A 17,452-nucleotide genomic window follows, 5' to 3' on the forward strand; every position below is an offset into this window, starting at 1 on the left:
GTATTTATAGAGAAATTTTAGTGCTTAAATGACACTATTATCCCCAGAACTAGCCGTTGTATATGTCTATTTGGGAATGCAAGTGTGTAATTTGACATTATTGATGGGAAATTTGAAAAACCAAGAAATTGAAAAGCAACGGCTAGTTTGGAATGGTTGCTCCCCTACTAAGCTGAACTCTCTGCGTCTTCCCAAGTTTAGAGCTTTTAGAGCCTCTGCTTGTAGCCAAGGAATGTAGAAAAGAAAATCCAAACTTCGGTTTTGGATTTTCCAGAAAGAGAGTTGTTATTTGCACTCGTTCATTGGGGATAAACTAATGAGAGAGAAAATGCATTAACTTTGTTTGAGTGCTAAATAATTAGTAGTATAACTTTAACCGAATTCGTTCATTGGGGATAAACAAATGAGAGAGCAAATGCAATGACTTTGTTTGAGTGCTAAATAATTAGTAGCATAACTTTAACCAAATTATGTATGCTACATGTAGAATTGCATACGAAAACTTAGATCATAGACAATGCGATCAGCGAAACATAATTTGAGAAACCTGTGAGGTGAAAATAAGTATAGATCTCATGGAGTGTCTACGCTTAATTTAATCTTTGAGGTTAAAGTTGTCAATTGCCATTTGGAAGAAACTTATAAATAAAGGCTTATATCAACTTTTGGATGAAAACATTTGAAACCTCATAGGGAATTAGTGTAATTTCTAAGCCCAGAACTTTTTTGAAAACACAAATATAATTCGCTATAATCCATATCGCCTTGTATACAAAAGAAATGCAAAAAAGAGTTTAATGAAGTTGAACTAAACAAGTATACAATCCAAAACAAACATCCACAAATCGATCAATCTGAAGATTATCAGAAATGCTGGTCTGATTTACAACTTTGAAAGCAAAACCCCAAACATTGGACTTACAAAATTATAACCATGTAGAAGCTACAAATTGCATCTCAGAGAAGTTCAACCTGACAAGTCCTAGAAGCCTTTTCAAGCATTAATTCTTTGTAAAAGCCATCAATCGATAAATAATCATCTTATCCAAAACGTTACCGTTCTTTGGCAAATACTTTACCACTTTCTGCTCATGTGGGTATCCCTTGAATCCCCTTGTAGTGACAGTCTTAATGCATATTAGACAGATAGGCACTGACTCAGGTGTGCTCCATCGATGCTCTGAGTATAAGAAAACTAAGTCCTCTTCACGCTCCTCATAATCCTCAACACATTCCTCGTCCTGAAAAGTACAAATATGAGAATAGTAAAGAGCAACAAGTTGTTATGACTTAGCATGAGTCGAAATACATCTTACTTCATATTCGACGACAAGAGATTCCAAATTAGCTGATTGCTTGAGCAACTCTGTTAGCAAATTCCAGTGATAGTAATTGTAAAGAACCAGGTTCAAATCCCTCAAATTATCAAATGCAAGCAGATGATAACTCTTCTCGAAAACATAGGTTAAAGATCAAATATATACTAGTGTATTAAGTAAAAATTTAATAATACATAACATTCAGATTCAAATAAAAAATTGCTAAAACGTAATACAGGTTTCACTTTACAGACAGATACTACTTTTGGTACAAAGAAAGAATGATTAACGGGCTAAAAAGAACGGGAAAAGGTGGCATGCCAGGGATTTGTCTTTCCCTTGTATTTTAGGATCGTGGAAGCGTTTCTTTTGTACATAAAAGGGGATTATGATGGAAAAAGGAAAAAGGAACCGAGTATCTTATTACTCAGATACAGTTCTGTTTCTTTGTCATCTCCTTCCTACCCCAAAACTGAAATTACTATTTGATTGCTTTAACCTGTCCAACTATGAAGGGATTTGCTTTTCCCCTGTGCAAATCCCCTTCTCTGTGTCCTAAGTCATACACAGCGTAAAAGAATGAGTTGGGGCATATACTTACCTCCATAACATGAGCTGAAATAGACAGATATTTAACACTGGAAAATCCCTGCAGAAGCGCAGTTGCTTGGTCAGAAACGCCATCCTGGTATTCAGCCGCTTAATGGCTATGGAGATACACACTGCCTTTGACCAGGGATGTTACATTCTTGAATGAATAATTCGACAAATATTCCTGTCAAATGTCAAGGCTGTCAAGCTTTGGGGCATTTTAGAAATACAGTACTTAATATCTTTTTCAACAACAAACACATTAAGAAAGAAGGACATTTTTAACGTCTTCAGTTCAGGTGAAGAGACTTTAAATTTTGGAACCATATCAACTGCAATAGTCGCATTTATAGATAAATCTTCAAGTACAGGGCAGCATGAATAAAGGTTTTCCATTGAGTTGCCTTCAGGACATTCAACTTTGACATCAAGGAACTTGAGTTTCGGGAAACAGCCTGATGCAGGAGGAATATAGGTAATACAATCTGACTAACCTTCAAAGCACCAGTGTTTTGCACCTGAAAACGCATTTAGGCAACTCCAAAGTCGGAAAACTTCATCATCAGTATAAATGCTTTAACATGAAGATCAAGTTCAACAACATTCTGCCTAATGGCGGTGCGGATCCAACCATCAATCTGAGAGAAATCCTCAACAAGGGAGCAACAATGGAGTCGGAAGTTTTAATATCTGATGTGTCACAAGAGGCAAGTACCCAATTGACAGAGTTCAAACAACAAACATGGTCAGAAAGATATTCATTCTTCCACATAACAGACATGCGTTTGAATTTCAAGTCCAAAGTGGGAACAAAAGCCCATATGTTATTCCATCTAGTAGACAGAATGCTGCCTCTCACAGCAAACTTTGTTGGAATGAAGGAAAGAACGTGACAAAGAATTGCATCTGTTAATCCGCTAATCCTATCTTCACTCTTGCTTGATGCTCCGACATCTGCTAATCCACTAATCCTATCTTCAACTCTTGCATCAAAATGTTAAAAAATTAAATTAAATTAAATTAAAACTAGAAACTAGAAACTCTAAATTTATGCTCCATTCAATTAGTTTATAAACTTCAGACTGTTCAAATATCTTGACATGTGAAATTCTTCTTTCTAGAGAAAAGCTTTTCGATGAAAACAAAACAGACCCAAAAAATTAATCTAGAAGTAGCTGCTAATCATCACAAATAAACAACGGAAACTTTCTATAAATCATAAATGAATATTTTCTGGGTTACCAAACAGACTGTATTTAAGTCCTATAATCATTTTGCAGAATCAAATTTAACTTGTTAACAGAATCCATCTAAAAGAAAACACTGGACTTACAGAATAAAAACGTCAAAGAAGCTAAAACTTTTCTACTGTCTTACAGAATAAAGACTGGACTTACAGAATTTAACTTGGCATTTCCTAGAATCCTTTTGCAGCATCAAATCTCTGAATACCTCATCGTGAATAGTAACCTTTTTCAAAATTTTACCACTCTGTAACAGGTACTTTGCAACTTTCCGCTCATTCGGATATCAAACAAGCAGGCACAGACTCCGGTGTACTCCATCACTGATCTGAGTATAAGACATCTTGTAAGTACTCATGCTCATCATAATCGGCAACACAATCTGACTCCTGAAAAGTGTGAATGAAATGAAAACAGTAAAGAGGTGCACGATCGTATGACTTACATGAGGGGAAATACAACTTACATCATCACGTTCAACGACAAGAAATTCCAGACGAGGTGATCTCTTGAGCAACTCTGTTAGCAAATCCCAGTAATAGCAGTCATTAATAATGAGCTTCAATTTGCTCAAATAGTCAAATGCAGGAAGACAATGAACCTTCATGAAGATAAAATATTGATCAAACATAAACACATGCATAAATTAAACATTTACTTATGCATAACATACTGTTTCCTTCTTTCCTTCCTATATAGTCCTCTCTACCAAACAGAGTGTAAAAGAAATAGGTTAAAGCGATTTACCTTCAAAAGATGCTCAAGAAGCGCAGTCACATGGTTAAAGAAGTTGGGTTGTAGATTCTCCGCAATATGGAGCTCTCATCATTTCGAACAATCTAATTCCCCACCTCCGATCTATTTTCCAGACAGAACAAAGGTACTGTGCAGGAATAAAAACTCAAATCAGGCTAGCAACCAAGATCAAGCATTCCATTCCAGAATCCACACAATAACAGTCTTCTTCAATCGGTCTTTTGCAATAAGGGATTTTACGAGAAACTCAAAGGTTCTGCTACAGGAATACACCCTTTATTCTTCATCCTCCTATACTCATCCAGAGCAGACTCAACGCGGCCGGCCTTAAACAATGCCTCCAACAAAACATTCAAAGCATCAACAAGAATTGGCAAGGTTCCGGCCGTCACAATCTCCTTCTACACAAACAAAACATCTCGAAAAGCTCTCTTTTCATTGACAATAGAAGCCAACACACCATTGAAGGCTACTTGCTTTCAAATTCACAAGCAGGGAAGCCCATTTGAGCACTTGCTCAAATCATCATTGTTATCCAGAAGCCGGATTAAGTAAGATATCAGGGGCAAGCTTATTCCTCAAAAGTCTGGATATTCTGCTCAAAGTCAGATGAATTTGTAAGCGTTCATCAAACAGACTTTACTATTTTCTCCGGTAAAAAGTAAAAATTTGCAAATAGGTAAACGAGAATTGAAGAAAGAATGATCACTGACCTGAGGGGAAAGAGCGACATTAAGAAGATTGACAGCTTAGGATTTAGGAGAAGCCTGTGAAGCAGAGGTTGTGTCAAATTCGGATGTCTGTCCGGGTTCTGTCGTGAAGAAATGCAATTGCAGAGTGGTTTCTTTCTCTGTCTCGCTTCATTCACTTGCTGGTTACCGTTGGATTAAATTGGGTGTCGAGATTAGATTGAGACAACGAAGGGTGGTAAGTAGAAACGGGTCGAAAAGAAAACCCAAATTTGAATGTCTGTCTGCGTTTTGTCGTGAAGAAATGCAATTGCAGAGAGGTTGGGTTTGGGGTTGGTTTAGGGTTCGTTTAGGTAGGGTTTAGGGTTTAGGGTTTTTTAGGGTTTAGGGTTTAGGGTTTAGGGTTTAGGGTTTAGGGTTTAGGGTTTAGATTTTAGGGTTTAGGTTTAGGGTTTAGGGTTTAGGGTTAGGGTTAGGGTTAGGGTTTAGGGTTTAGGGTTTAGGGTTTAGGGTTTAGATTTTAGGGTTTAGGTTTAGGGTTTAGGGTTTAGGGTTTAGGGTTTAGGGTTTAGGGTTTAGGGTTTAGGGTTTTAGATTTCGGGTGGGTGATTTCGGATTTCGGATTTCGGAATTTGGATTTCGGTTTCGGATTTCGGATTTTGGATTTCGGGTTTCTTCGGATTTCGGATTTCTGGTTTAATGAATTTGAACCGAGTTTATGGAACGCCGTCCCTCATCTCTGTGTTTCCCCATTTTCCGTCCCCCCGTTCCTCTCAGATCTGCAAATTCCGGTAACCATCCACCGCGAAATGTACAGCCCAACCCCGATTACCATGCATTTTCTGGAAACACACTTAATTTAATAAAAAAAATATTCAGAAATAAACGAAAAGGGCAAGACCTTAAGCTTCTGTTCATCATTTTTATCATTTTCTGGGTAACCAAACACATGATATGGAATTTATAATAAGGGTGAAGCAAAGTACCTGAAACGCTGTAATTCCTTACTGGGAAACAGCGGGAAGAACTGAGAAACTTTGGACTTGCAAAGCTGTTTGGTTAGTGTCCCAACTTCTACTTATTGAGAAAGTTGATGCTTTCAACCATGGATATTGGATGCTTCTGCTCTGCCTGCGACCGTGAAGTTTTAAGCTTCCAGGCTTCCATACCTTTGGGCTTCAAAATGGAGTTGTTTCAAACCACAATTAAAAAGGGAACTAAACCATGTCATCATTGATCATTCATCACCATCGCTTTGGTCAGATTTGCAAAGTTCTCAACCATGTCATCCTTCCCTGCACTACTGAGAACAGACTCTGCTGCTGTTGCAGACACCCAAGGAGTTCGTAGATTGCGTGCCATAACAGAAAGCACAGGAAACGTCCCTTGATGCGATTTCCACCAAGCTAGAACATTGAGGTTGTCAAGTTATTGAGCAGCTCGGTTGGTCGGTAGTGCTTTATATCTTCTTGCCTCAAACATTCTCTCCAGCTAGCATGAACATTGAATCGTCTTTTCCTACGACTGAAGTACCACTGGGTTCTGTAACCTCTGCAAACTTGGGTTCATAAACCTTATAAAGGTTATACATACAACAAGGGGTCAAGAGCTTTTGCATCAAATTTCAGTCGCACGCTTAAATATTCCAAACTGTCATTCACAATGTGTTTTATGATAGTCCATTGCTTTAGCTAAACAGAAACTAGTCAACATGAACTCGCAATACCTTCTGAATTCCAATTCCATTATGTCATAAATCGCTCTGAATCCCAAATGAGCTTTGTATTCGGAAAATGTAAAACTAACGCAGAACAAGTGATAGAGCCCCGTACAAGAAGTTCGAGAATAAACCTTTGAACTATATGGGATTGCAACTTCATAAAAACCACTCAAAAACTCCATGAACAAAAACTAAGCTCACAATTTGTTTCACATAAAAGATCGCTATCATGCTTTCCGTTATAAAAATCAGTGATTGCAGAATAATTCACACAGGATTGTAAGTTTGTAACATGAGCAAAGTATAGTTCCAATGAGTCTCCATATCAGGCTTAAACTTTCTACATTTCACTTTCATACCACGAGATTCGCACAAAGCAGGAGAGGAGGCAAGGAGGTAAAAAACAGCCCTCCTTGTTTTTTCTATATGAGCTTTCAACAATATCAAGCCTTGTTGCGCAATTAAATTAATCGTATGGCCTAAACATGTCAACGGTAGCATCATTACATGTAAGACTAAGAGAATAAATTGCAAATTGATGTATCAACTAAAAACCAGTGTAGGAGTACAATAAGCACATAGCTTCATGTATGTTTATGCCATAATCAGTTAAACAATAGGAAGGAAACGTATTCAACTCAAAACAAACATCTGCAAACTTATCCATCTCAAGATTAACAAAGGTGTTGGACTCATCAAGAACTCAGGTAACAGAAGCCATCCAAAACACAACGTTGGACTTAACAGAATAAAAACCTCATAAAAGCTTAGCATTTTAGATAAGTTCAACTGGTCGTTATGTAGAGCTATGGGGGAGGAAATTTTTTTGAAAAGCAACGGCTAGTTTAAAATGAATGCAGTCCAAAACAAACATCTGCAAATTGATCCATTAAGACTAACAGCATCCATTGGAAATTAACGTGTCAACAGGCTAACCATGGTACGAGTACACTAAGCACATATCTTCAAATATGTTAATGCCACCATTAGTTAAAGAATTGGAAGGAAACATATTCAAGTCGAAACAAACATCTTCAAATTGATCAGTCTCAAGATTAACAAAGGTGCTGGTCTCATCAAGAACTCAGGTAACAGAATCCATCCAAAACACAACACTGGACTTCCAAATAAAAAATTTGTAAGAATTAAAACTTACATTTTAGACCAATTCAACTTGGCAAGTTGTAGAACCCCTTTTCTGTGTTAACTCTTTGTATAAATAGTCATCTTATTCAAAACTTTACCTTTCTCTAACAGATACTTTGCCACTTTCTTCTCATGCGGGTATCCCTTGAATCCCCTTATAGCGACAGTCTTGAGGTGTGATATCAAACAAATAGGCATAGACTCTGGTGTATTCCATCGATGCTGTGAGTATAAGACATGTTTTAAGTACTCATGCTCATCATAATTGTTAACACATTCCTTATCCTGAAAAAATGTGAATGAAATGAGTATAGTAAAGAGCTGCACGTTGGAATGACTTAGCAAGAGCAAAAATACTGAAATACATCTTACTTCTTCATATTCTACAACAAGATATTCCAAAATAGGTGATCTCTTGAGCAACTCTGTTAGCGAATCCCAGTGATAGCAATCGTGAAGAACCAGCTTCAGTTCTCTTAAATTATCAAATGCCGGTAGACAATAACCCTTCATGAAAGATAATATATCGATAAAACAAAAACTCATGCATAAATTAAATATTTACTTATGCAGAACATACTGTTTCCTTCTTCCTTCCTATACCAAACACCAAAACAACAACAAACAAGCCTTATCGCTGTAAGTGGGCTCAACTGTATGAATCCTCTCTACCAAACATAGTATAAAAGAAATAGGTTAAAGAATATTTACCTTCAAAAAATGATGAGCTGATAGAGAAAGACATTGAACATTAGAAATTCCTGTCAGGCTCGTAATTGCAAGGTTATCGAAATTGGGTTGTAGATTCTCCGCACTATGGAAAAAGAGAGTAAAACTGGCTTTAACAAGGGATTTGACGTTCAGAAATATATAACTCGACAAAATACCTGCCTGATATCAAGGTTTTCAAGCTTCGGACAATTAATAAAAATACTGTGGTTCTGATCATGATCTCCAACATATACAGGTAAGTTCAACCTTAATGTGTTCAATTCAGGCGCAGAGATCTTGTAATTCAAAACCTCATATTCACCAAGAAGTCCCATTATAGTTAAATCTTCAAGTACAGGGCAGCAAGAAAAAATCTTTTCCACCGAGTCACCATCGGGATATTCAGCTCCGACATAGAGGGTCTTGAGATTTAGGAAGCACCCTGATGTAGGAGGACTGTAGCTAATACAATTTGAATACACCTTCAGAGCCACTAGTGTTTTATAACTAAAAATGCATTGAGGAAACTCAAATATAAAATCATCACTAGAATTCGTTTCAACTAGAAGGTCAAGTTCATATATAATATTGACATATGAAATTCTACTTGTCTAGAGAAATTAAAACAAAAAACCCAGTAAATGGAACATTTTTTGCGCAAACCAATTCAATTCAATCTAGAAATTAGCAGCTGAAAAGAAAGATTAAGTAATCTTAACAATTCATCAGCAATGCAAAAGGGCAAGGCTTGAATTTTATACCATCAATTTGGAAGTTTTCTTGGTAACCAAACAGAAGGTAAGGAAGTAGATGAAGCAAAGTACCTGAAACGCTGTGATTGGTTACTGGGAAACGGCGGGAAGAACTGAGGAACTACGTTTTGACCGTGTCTGTTCTGCTGCGACTGTCGAGTGTTAAGTGTGAATCTTCTATCCAGGCTTCCCACACTCCCTTTTTCATCCTTTATTTGGGCTTTGCCACATTTTTATTGTTGAATTGGAGAGATTTTTCAGTGTGGCCGTTATACAGGATGATACATCATGCGTTGCTATATAAATTGTGGGATGTGTGTGTTAAAAAGTTTGGTACAGTGTCAAGTGCTTTTACATCAAATTTCAAGTGCTTTGCCTCATATATTCTCACCAGCTAGTATGAACATCGACTCTTCTTCTCATACTGTTTTAAGTAGCACAAGGTTCTGTAACTTCTGTAACCTCTGCAATTTTGGATTCATAATCCTGGTTATGCAACAGTGTCTAGTGCTTTTTTATTGAATTTCAATGGCGCGCTTAAATATTCGGAAATGTCATTCACCATGTGCTCTACGCCGCGTAGTTTCATCGTGGGGACTCTTGCTTTAGCTAAACAGAAACTAGGCAACATGAACTCGTAATAGCTTCTGAATTTCGATTCCATAATGTCATAAATCGCTTTGAACCCCGAATGAGATTTGTGTTTGGAAAATGTAAAGCTAATGCCTAACAAATGATAGAAAGCCATACAAGAACTGGGAGAATAAACCTTTGAACCCAATGAGATTGCAACTTCATAAAAAACACTCAAAAACTCCATGAACACAAAACTAAGCTCCCAATCCACTTTGCATAAAAGATCAGCATCATGCTTACCGTTATAATAATCGGTGATTGCAGCATTGTAATTCACACATGATTGTAACAGGAGCAAAGTAGAACTCCAATGACTCTTCTGCAACTTCCAAGCACAAGAACAATTTGATAGAGTGCCATACTCGAGCTTACAATAAGCGTTATGATCATACTCGAGCATACAAAAGCGATAATTCTCTTCTGCAACTTCCAAGCAGAATCAATAAAATGTGCAGTCACACAAGCAAAATAAATTTGATCATCTCTACTAGTACAAGAACTACAAGCACAAGAGAACATACCGGCAAAACCACAAAGTTTGGATATGAACAAGTTCTTTTCGTTGAAAAGTTTCAAACAATCGCCTCTGACGAGGCTTAGGGGAAGACTGCAGCACTCAGGCCAGACATATGCTTTTGTAAATATTACTCTCTGATTAGAAAAGTGAAATTTTTTTAACCATGTAACGTAATTAGGCTCGAGGAAGAGAGGGTTGGGATCTTTAAACCGGAAATCTTGCTGCCAAGGAACTTTATAGTGTGCAAGATCAGATTTTACTGCAACAGATATTTTCAAAATCTTTCAAATGGTGGTCGTATTCGACCAAAATGGTCGACTTGAATGGCTAGTGACCACAACGGAGAATTCATCCGGTCCCTAAATACGTGATGCAAAGGTAGGATACGAAGACATGCACATTCGAATTCAAAGTAGTTTAATCAGGTTATCCGATCAAAATGGCCCAGCGTCTGCACTCTGCTACTACAAAAATAAATTGTGACAGTACATTTAATATGCTGGATCAAGTGCAAGTCTGAGAGAAGATAATATACACATCCGAGCCTAAAATTAGCAGCAGTGAAGGAAAACAAGCACCCTCCCTTCCGTCGGCTTTAAAATTAGAACAAGATGCGAGAGCAATGCACCCCCACCCCAATCCCGTCCCCCTAGACCGCAAAGAAAGGTGACATCTAGCCAACTCGAAAACCTATATTACCCAAAGGGACCACATAGTCAAACACTCCTGCAGGGTACTTGAGCTTTTAAAAAGGCCTCTAGACCTTCTTGAAGAATGAAAGAATATTTCCTTGCTTAGGATCCTTGTTTACTCCTTTCTTGTTTCCTGCTTTCCCAGTTGCATTTGTCGGAGTTCCCACTGACTTCTTAGCTGCAGGAAGCCTGGATTCACGTATCCAAAATTAGAGTTCAGTCATCAGGCACAAGGTAAAACATCAAGAAAGATCGATAAAAAAATTGGCACAAAATAACTAACACAAGACCGTATTCCTGCCCAATCTAGGCAATCAAATAAACCACATAAATGATTCAAATGCTAGTACAAGTATATGGGAACAAAAGTGAAGCACCGAAATTAGAAACTAAGATATACAGCATCTGATCTACAGGTTTTTCTGGCATTTTACGGTCTACCTGATATTTGATATCCGGAACAGAATTATTCAATATTCTAGCAGTTTAAGCCTGCTACCTGGTTGCAAACTTGCAACTTCAAATACAATCACCTGTTTCTAACATGAGCCATTGATATTTGTAACATTTGTTTCAACCCACAAACTACAAAAAGAGTTGGAATTGGCAGAATTTACTGAGGTGTGAACAATTCCGCATGTTCGTAATCCAACTGATCAAGAATTTGCATGATGTGAAAAAGAATAGTGTGTGAAATCAAACAAGATGAACTGTTTTTCTTGTGTTACAAGCATCCTTTATCAAGTAGGTTATAATACCCAATTAGATATTCTCTAAGATAGAAACCACCAAAGCAAATAAAAAAAGAAATTAATTTACCTGTTAACCCCACTGGGAGCTTTATTATCAGATTTCTTGATTATATCACTGTCGTCTTTCTTGATTATATCACTGCCGGCTTTCTTGATTACACCACTGTCGGCTTTCTTTGCTTCTGTCTCCTCACCCTCCCATATTACTTCAGTCACTACAAAAATTTGATTAAAAGAACAAATTAATATACATAGTCAAAGATAAAATTACCAACAAGTCCAACTTAATTATATTTGGTTGAATAAGGGGAAGGTGTTAATTTTAAAGCAGAAGCAGAAACAGGAACAGCCCTGCCAGCTTGCCAAGCAACATCTTGCTAATGGGACGATTTATAAACTAAAACACAGCTTACCTTCTCTTCCTCGTTCATCAATCACCGTCTTCATAACTTTTCTTCTTTTAGGTGAACTTGAAGCAGCGTTGGTGGGTTTATCCATTTTGTTCACATTTTGTTCGGGAATAGGCTTCTCTTTAAGGATAATCCCAGCATCTATCACTTTTCTGACAACTGAAGAATCTTCTCTGGAAGGTTCGTTAGATTCCCCATCAACAGATATTTCTTCCTTAACCATGGGGTTATCTTCTACTTGCTCGTCAAAATTCAAATTGGTTCTCTCTGGAACCATAACTTTGCTGCTTTCTTTCAGATCTAGACATGATTGCCCTTTTGGATTCTCCAGTGATGCTAAATTAACTGCATCTTCGTCATCATCTGAGAAATCAAAGACAACCCTCCTTTTCCTAGTGCCTTCGCCATTGGATGATCTCTTAAAATTGACTTGTTGACCATCATCGTCACTGCTGACACCCGCTACTGCTTCTTGAGCACAAGTTTGAGGATTTGCACTAGCTCCTGAAACAGGAAAAAGGATATATAGAGATATTTGAGCCAGATACATTCTTGAGCACAAAAACAAAGAACCTATTTGCATTTAAAATGCTTCTCAGAGAATAAATTCCCAACTTATCCATCACTTCCAGAAGGTAGAATTAAATTTTTATAAGCTGCTTAAGATAATGATAAATGGAAACCAACCAGTATGATCAGGAATGGAAGTATTATTTTTCTCTGGAGCATCTGACTTTGACTTCACAGATGCCCGGCCCCAGAAATTTGCCAATGAACCTCCAGAAGCAGAAGAGCTTTTCTCATTCTGGAGTTTCGTTTTGTTCATAGGCACAGGAGGAACTTTTTCTTTAGCTGCAGGAGGTTTGTTAGCCTGATCAAAAACTCTTGTTCCATTACTTTCAGTTTTGACATCTTTTACCACATTGGTAGCCTGTAAACCAACCTTTGGGCTAGATTGCTGCCCTTTATTCTGGACATCTCTGACCACATTGGTAGCCTGTAAATTAATTTCTGATCGCCCTATTACTGCTTTAGATTTAAGTTGCGGAGATTCAGTGCTTAATGGCGCTCCATCCACATTACGCTTAACAAAGGAATTGGAAATCCCACCAAACCTGAAGAAGACAACAAAGAAGAGCATTGAAAATCAAGGTAACGAAGCTAAAATGTCACATAAGCAGGTGTATAAGTAGAAATGCTTTTATATAACTAAAAAGTAATAGATCATACGTATGAATGGAACAATGACCACTGGGATGAATATATTTGACCATGCATGAGCACGAAAGCAGAAACTCCAGAACATTAAGTAATTAACTCTTGGTATTTGTAAAGTATAAAAGCCAACTACCATCTTATAAAATTTTCTGAATTTTGAAATATCTAATGAGCTAAGAATGCAAATTTTATAATCACCCACCAGAAAAAAGAAAAAAAATCAATTGATTAAGTGCTTTCTGTTACATAACTTAAGTTAGGATTAAAATACACACTTCACAAGTCAATGTTTAACTACTAATGTACTCCTACGATAATTAACAGGAGAAATTCTTCATAAACCAAAAATCAACCAAATAAATTTAAGTGGTTACAGTGACAAATCACTTTCATTTACTTTTCTTCTTTTTGTGCTGTATAGAAAAGATTCCAATGAATACAAGGCCAACTATTACGTAATCCTTACTGAGCAGAAATCAGCAATCGTTAGATTTGCCAGACTTGCAAAGTTGCAATACATTAGACGCACTAAACTTCATAAACTCTTTATATTTAGGGACCAATTCTATCTATTTCAAATCTTAGGGACCAAAGTGAGGAGTTATGTAAATCTCAGGGACCATTTTGGCTAAAAAGCCTACCTTTTATTTATAGTAGGATAGAAAGAAATATACCTGTTATCTCTCAAGCAATTCTCAACCGTAGGAGCCTGCTTAAAGAGCTCCTCTGCTTGCACAAATTCAGCATTCCACAGTGCAGCTGGATCCTTTGGGATGCAAGCTTGCACACTATAAACCTCGACTGAGCAGTTGCCATCAAATTCTTCTTTTGCTTCTGCATATAATTTGACAGACATGAGTTCCATAATATTTCACTTACCAGATGTATAATGATGAGACTAAATCTGAATGTCTGACAAAAAGATTATGAGACGGACCCAGAAAAAGCATGAACAATTATCTTTGATTTCAACTAGCACACTTAAAAGATTTTAAAGTAAGAAATGGAAACCATTGTTAAATAGCTCATGAAAGGATGATTAAACTCAAAAGAAATAATAGCATCTATTACATTCCAAATTGTGTCAACCATCACTCAAGTCCACGTATGTACAACAGGTCTAATTCTATGCATGTATGCATGTCCTATTGGGAATCTAACACTCCAAACTACTGCTCTCGCTCTTTTAACATGTTCTATTGCATCTAATAGAACCAGGAAGTTCACCATTGATTTAAAATCTTGGTGTTCTTTTTAAAAGGAATATAATTGGATGCTTCCCTATTAGATTTTACTTGAAAATATATCAGCACAAGTAAACATACATACTAGTCTACAATTATATGTCACCTGTAAGCTTAGGCCCAGAAACAAGCCTTATATGGTAGCTTGAAGGATCGCTCTTCAACCAGCCAGCCAAAACATACACCACTTCGAACCCATTTTCATGCTTTTCAACAAACTCCTGGAGTAACCTATACAAAACAACATTTAATCACTTGTAAACAAGAAATGCAACCCACAAGCTTTGAGACAGTTCCTATACCTCTTTGCAGCATTCGAAGACACCAAATAATTTCGACTCAGCCACTTGTAGGAAACCTATAACATAATTCAGTACCGAAAGTAACTAAATTTAGACCATCTTATACGAAGTTAAATGCATCTTAACTCAAATTCCAATCAAGAATTTTCTTTGTCACGAAACACACAAGTAACAGTTCGATATCCACGCTAAATTGAAAGTGGTTCCGAAGCTTATTGCATTTTTGAACCTAACCCAATAACAAATCCCTAAAAATTAATTTTTTGAAACAATTAGAAATTCACCAAAACCCTAGTAAGAGCTAGCTCCAAAATCAAAGAGTAATACGCAGCAAAAACACTAAATCGAACAAAAATAACAAAAATTAAAGCTGAAAATTTGATGGGTCATGCCATAATTACAGTAAATAATATAATAACTGTAAAATTGCGAAAAATAAAACGAAAAACGAGAGATTGAGAGAGAGAGAGGGATTGGTACCACTTGAAGTTGATCGGAGACAAGGGTTTCGATGTCTTGGATGATTCCTAGGGTTTCCGTTTGGGCCATTTTTTGTAAAAGGAAAAATTTTGGGTCGCCGATTCTCCCTTAGAAAAACAGTAAAAGGCGTGAAAGTGAAAGATTAGATCTTTCAATGAGTTTCCCTCCCAAGGCTCGCTTCTTTTCCCGCCATATTCTCTGCGTTTTGCCTAGGTGGAATTTTTTGCCCAATACTAACCGAATTACCGTACTATACTAAAGTTGTGTCAAAAAATTGTATCATTATTAATGGTATAGTATTTGTACCGTATCATACATTTTTGGTACTGTAATAGTATTCAAAATCATTACTAGTGATACCATACCGTACCACTACTATTAATATTATATCATTTATTTATTCATTTATATATATATATATATATATTTTTTTTTTTTAGGTATTATTATAATTATATATGCACTTTATATTTTTTTCCTAGTCATTTATCCAATCATCTCACTCTCTAACCTCAACCTTCCCAATAAAAAAACCTAAGCCTTCTTGTGCTGCGACTCTTTATCTTTTCACTCATTTAGCCATCGACTTCATCTCTGTTGCTCTAGTTCCGGCGACACTCTCCGGAGTCCATCTCATCTTCTCTTTCATCAAATTGGGATGTATTCCTCCCTGGCTTCGTCTATCAAGTTAATTTTTGTACAATTTTAAAGAATGTAGAAATGGAATTTAGGAATCTTTGTACTATGTTTTTTTAGGGATATTGGGTTCTTTCTACAATTTTTTCATCTATTCACTTCTTGTTTCTTAAATGAATCTCTATAAAATTTTCATAATTAAATAAAAAAAATTTAGAAATCCAAAGGGAGTGTCCAAAACACGTTTGGGCCTTTAATTGGGTTGGAAAAAAAAAAAATCAAATTTTGCCCCAAAGTAGTAATTACCATTACCATACCATGTCAACCGAACTATTTAGCATGCCGAAATTCGGTATACCGAAAATTTGGCATAATAATAGTAATAGATTTTGTCATACCAAAAATTTAGTATGGTAATTGATACATGAGTTTTGGTACGGTTATCATTCCAATGCTACCCCTAGTTTTGCCCTTTCTTCAGTTGTTACAAGTGAAATATATGTAGGGACTCACATCAGCACGTGCCCTGCAAATAGTCACGTGATCATTTGGGAAGAAGGCTTTCTTTGGTGGTTTGTGATACCATAAGCATTTATCTCATCTAAACTTCTTTTGTGTCATCAAAGTTTTCCATACACTCGTTACTTTTTTTCTTATTTTTAAAAAAATTACATCAAATTCATCAAAACAAAGAGATGGACTTGAACTTGGGTGCAAGAGAGCATGGTCGGCCCGTATTAGCCTATGCTTATTACAGGTAGTCATTTTTTCGGTTTTTTTAGTCTTGTCAATGGTACTTAAATCTTAAGTAATGGTCATGTCTCGTTGTCCAGTATAGTGATCAATTTAATTTTTCCTCTTGGATTACATCAATTTGATGCTCAAGAGTTCATAACCAACCCTTTCTTGCCGAGCTTTATAAAGATTTAAGAGAGAATAGAGGGACCTTCGGTTCATTAGAAAATTAATCCTCTTACTTCTCATGCGAAACCCTGAGAAAGTAACAGGTGTAAAGCACACTGCCCTAGCAACTTAAGTATGCTCAAGTCTGTCTCAGTCTTGTCTTTAATTTTAGAAATATGGAGGGAAGATGGTCCGAACACAAGAATTCTGGCACGCATGTAAATGTTAGTTAAGCACCTAAGCCATGGGCCTCTTACTGAATTCATGCTAATAAGTAGTCAAAGATATATAATATATATATATACACACACACACATATATATATATATATATATTTTTTTTTTCTGTAGCAATTACACCTTCAATATAATGATAACTAATTTATTTTCTTGATATCGGAAGAGGTCTTAACTTCAAATCATCGTTTCTCATTGTAAGAGTAAAGAGTTAATATGGTAAATGGGGTCAAGGAACAACTAGGGATGGGCAATGGTTATGGCGGATGGATAACCACGGTTATTTATCCATAATCATTTATGCTCATACCTGCATAATCGTTTAGCTGTTGGATAATTGCCTAAACGGATAACCGTTTAGAAACGGTTAACCATACACATAACCGCTTATCCATTTAATCATAACCATTTAGTACCCGTTTACCCATTTACCCTTTTTTAACCCATTTATCTTTTCCTTTTTTTCCTTTTACCATTTACTCAATTTTCACCCGTCTA

At 36.6% G+C, this 17,452-nt stretch overlaps 2 protein-coding genes and 1 pseudogene across 4 annotated transcripts; all 3 read right to left on the reverse strand.

Moving 5' to 3' along the window:
- Positions 1–793: 793 nt before the first annotated feature.
- On the reverse strand, positions 794–3,297 carry LOC137743740 (putative FBD-associated F-box protein At5g56430). Of its 2 annotated transcripts, XR_015953452.1 has the most exons (4): positions 2,405–3,297; positions 1,921–2,094; positions 1,317–1,366; positions 794–1,241 (listed from the first exon to the last, which is right to left on the reverse strand). XR_015953452.1 is itself a non-coding variant. In XM_088679980.1 (3 exons), the coding sequence occupies exons 1-3, from the start codon at positions 2,001–2,003 to the stop codon at positions 1,002–1,004; spliced, it is 423 nt and encodes a 140-aa protein (XP_088536106.1). In that variant the 5' UTR covers positions 2,004–2,474; the 3' UTR covers positions 794–1,001. The 2 variants fall into 2 exon arrangements, 1 of the variants encoding a protein (XP_088536106.1); XM_088679980.1 differs by having other exon boundaries at positions 1,317–1,416; positions 1,921–2,474.
- Positions 3,298–7,354: 4,057 nt separating this feature from the next.
- LOC137741896 (putative F-box protein At3g58960) lies at positions 7,355–9,592 on the reverse strand (annotated as a pseudogene). Its single transcript, XR_015953595.1, has 4 exons — positions 9,491–9,592; positions 8,177–8,787; positions 7,838–7,972; positions 7,355–7,750 (listed from the first exon to the last, which is right to left on the reverse strand). The product of XR_015953595.1 is annotated as a putative F-box protein At3g58960 (transcript).
- An 889-nt stretch (positions 9,593–10,481) lies between these two features.
- On the reverse strand, positions 10,482–15,422 carry LOC137743560 (uncharacterized). Its single transcript, XM_068483475.2, has 8 exons — positions 15,180–15,422; positions 14,700–14,755; positions 14,504–14,628; positions 13,828–13,987; positions 12,623–13,050; positions 11,939–12,439; positions 11,593–11,740; positions 10,482–10,962 (listed from the first exon to the last, which is right to left on the reverse strand). The coding sequence occupies exons 1-8, from the start codon at positions 15,246–15,248 to the stop codon at positions 10,839–10,841; spliced, it is 1,611 nt and encodes a 536-aa protein (XP_068339576.2). The 5' UTR covers positions 15,249–15,422; the 3' UTR covers positions 10,482–10,838.
- Between the last annotated feature and the right edge of the window lie 2,030 nt (positions 15,423–17,452).

The sequence above is a fragment of the Pyrus communis genome, chromosome 11, assembly GCF_041283825.1.
Source record: "Pyrus communis isolate YQ-2024b chromosome 11, ASM4128382v1, whole genome shotgun sequence".
NCBI classification, from domain to species: domain Eukaryota; kingdom Viridiplantae; phylum Streptophyta; class Magnoliopsida; order Rosales; family Rosaceae; genus Pyrus; species Pyrus communis.